This window comes from Antrostomus carolinensis, unplaced genomic scaffold (assembly GCF_000700745.2).
Source record: "Antrostomus carolinensis isolate BGI_N321 unplaced genomic scaffold, ASM70074v2 scaffold12644, whole genome shotgun sequence".
Classification (NCBI taxonomy): domain Eukaryota; kingdom Metazoa; phylum Chordata; class Aves; order Caprimulgiformes; family Caprimulgidae; genus Antrostomus; species Antrostomus carolinensis.
The window spans coordinates 49,329-51,697 of NW_010308761.1; the positions used below are offsets into that span (position 1 = coordinate 49,329).

Sequence of the window (2,369 nt, forward strand, 5' to 3'; positions counted from 1 at the left end):
GTCCTTAGGTCTTCAAAGGGTTTGCAGCAGTAAATTTGAAGGGCAGATTGCTTATGCCTCTCATGGCATTGTTTAAACAGTAAGAGTTGGACCAACTTCATCTGTAAGCATTTAAGCAGGTCTCCAGCACACATCTCTGACCGACATTTATGAAGCATTTGACATAGGCAATGTGCCTGGAGCCAGCCAGGAGAAAACTGTTCCCTTCTCTCTTGGGAATCAACGTGATTTGCTTCTCCCCTTTCAAACTTGCTTTTATTTGCAGTCTTTACAAGATTTATTAAAATATATATATATATATATAAATGGTTCATTGGGAGACATTCCCATGGCTGGATTGGAGATCAACACAGCATGAGGAGGGGGATTTTTTCTAAAGGCAAATGTTGGCCAGTAGCCATCAGGAAGGGAACAGCACTGGAAGGGGAATCTGCAAAGGTTCCTGGCACCAATGGGTCCTAAAACAGGGAGAGCTGCTGTATCCATGGCTGGGATTTGCAGGGCAGATGTTTTGGGGAAATGCTGGAAGTAATCCAGGTGTCAGCATGGGGATGGGTGACCTGAGAAGGCTGCATGTGAGGTGGAGCTGATCCGTGCAAGGGCTGTTCACGGAAAGATTGAAGCAAATGGCACAAATTGTGCCCAGGCACAAGGGAAAGGAGGGAAAGAAGAAAGAGGATGCACATGGAGAGACCCAAGTGCCTGCTAATGCTCATGGTCCTCAAAGTCCCCCCACCATACCCCATGCCAGCCCCTTTGTGGTGCTCCATGAAGAGGAGCAGGTACTCACTGTCCAGGCAGGGCTCACAGACGGTCTGGTTGACCCCACAGGGCTGGACAACCCCCTCGCCCAGGTTGCAGGCTTTGCAGCACTCCCCACTCGTTGTGTACATCTTGGTGAAGCACTTGTCCTTGGAGCTCCAGGCAGGTCCCTGGGAGAGAAAAAGGAACTGGGATGTGATCCCTGTTGTGGGAACCTTCCCAGTGCACTCAGGTAGGGTCCTGCTCTGGTGTGGACATCTCAGGTTGGGGCTCACATTAAATACAAGTCTTGGGATAAATGACTTTCCTATGGAAAACTCACCCATCAGGAAAGCACCTGCTCAGTGCTGCAGCTGGAGGGAGGTCAGGAAAGCCCAGGTCTCCATGGTCTGGACTGGTGGGTGGTTTTTTGGGGGATATGGGCTTTTCTGCAGGGTTACAGCATTGTTTGTTCTTGTTTCTCACCTCAGCCATCTCCTCTAAGGATGCTTTGGCACTCTGAAGGGTCCAGCCCTTCCCAGCCTGGGTGAAGGCAGAGCATTGCCTACAGGCTGGTGGCTGGGAGACCTTTTGCCCCAGTGCAGGGTTTGGAGAGCTTGGGTGGCAACTCTGCACTTCACCCTTTCTGCATATGGGGGTTGGAAATCAGAAATCAGATCCACCACGATGGAAATGAAGACTTTGAAGGGAACGCCGAGAGCTTCAGCAACATCCCTGTCTAATGGAAGTGAGAGTATCTGCTTATAAAACCTGTCACCACGTATGGAAGCAATGAACATGCCACAAGCAGTGGGGTCGGAGCCACCCTGCACACGCACTTTGCAGCCTGGGGATTAGGGTGCATTTAAAGGGTGGCTGCTCCCCAAAACACCTCTTGACCAGGACCATATAGTGCAGGAATCCTCCTTGCCTGTGGCTGCCAAGATGCTTGGGATGATCTGAGCTCTGCCAGGGCTCCTTTTACTCCCTCTACTCACAAGCAGGTGCACTCCAGGGTTGGACCATCCCTTTGCCATCCAACTAAGTGTGATTTTTTCTTTTTTTTTTGAGGGAAAAAAAAAAAACAAACCAACAAAAACCCAAACTACTCAGCTAATGCTTGAAGGAGCTTCCCCCTCCCCGTGCATCTGGATGCCTCGTCAGCCAGTTGGCCGCCTCTTTGCACAATGCGGCGGTTATGAACTCGCTGTGCATCATCCAGCAGCATCCGGCCCGGCTGAGACAATGGAGCGCCAATTATAGGCATCTGAATGACAAAGTGCTCCAATTACCCTGCTGTGCTGGAAAGCCTGTGCTCTCCTCACTGGTGCTGCTTCACCAACCCAGGCTGGCAGCCTACTCTGGCACTGGGTACCAGTAAGGCAGGCAGGAGGGTTTGGTGTGATGGGAGAAGGGGTGGGGGCTTCCCAGCACCCCTAAATGACAGAAATGGGTTTGGGGGTGAGGAAGGGGGTTTGCTTTGAGCTGGCTGCGTGTTTTTCCTGGGGGACAGATTTGGTTTGTGGGGTTTCAGCAAAGCTGGCTGGAGCTCAACCTGCTGCTCCATCCCCTGCAGCTCTGATTTGCTTAGGTAGGGGTTAACTCCCATCCCACCTCCCCATGTTTGG

At 51.5% G+C, this 2,369-nt stretch overlaps 1 protein-coding gene across 1 annotated transcript in view; it reads right to left on the reverse strand.

Annotated features, from left to right (window-relative positions):
* Positions 1-927, reverse strand: part of NGFR (nerve growth factor receptor) — a 9,204-nt gene extending 8,277 nt beyond the window's left edge. Inside the window, exon 1 of the mRNA XM_010165884.2 lies at positions 791-927. Coding sequence (XP_010164186.2) covers positions 791-893 — 103 coding nt within the window. The 5' untranslated portion in view covers positions 894-927. The remainder of the gene's footprint in view (positions 1-790) is intronic.
* Positions 928-2,369: the final 1,442 nt, after the last annotated feature.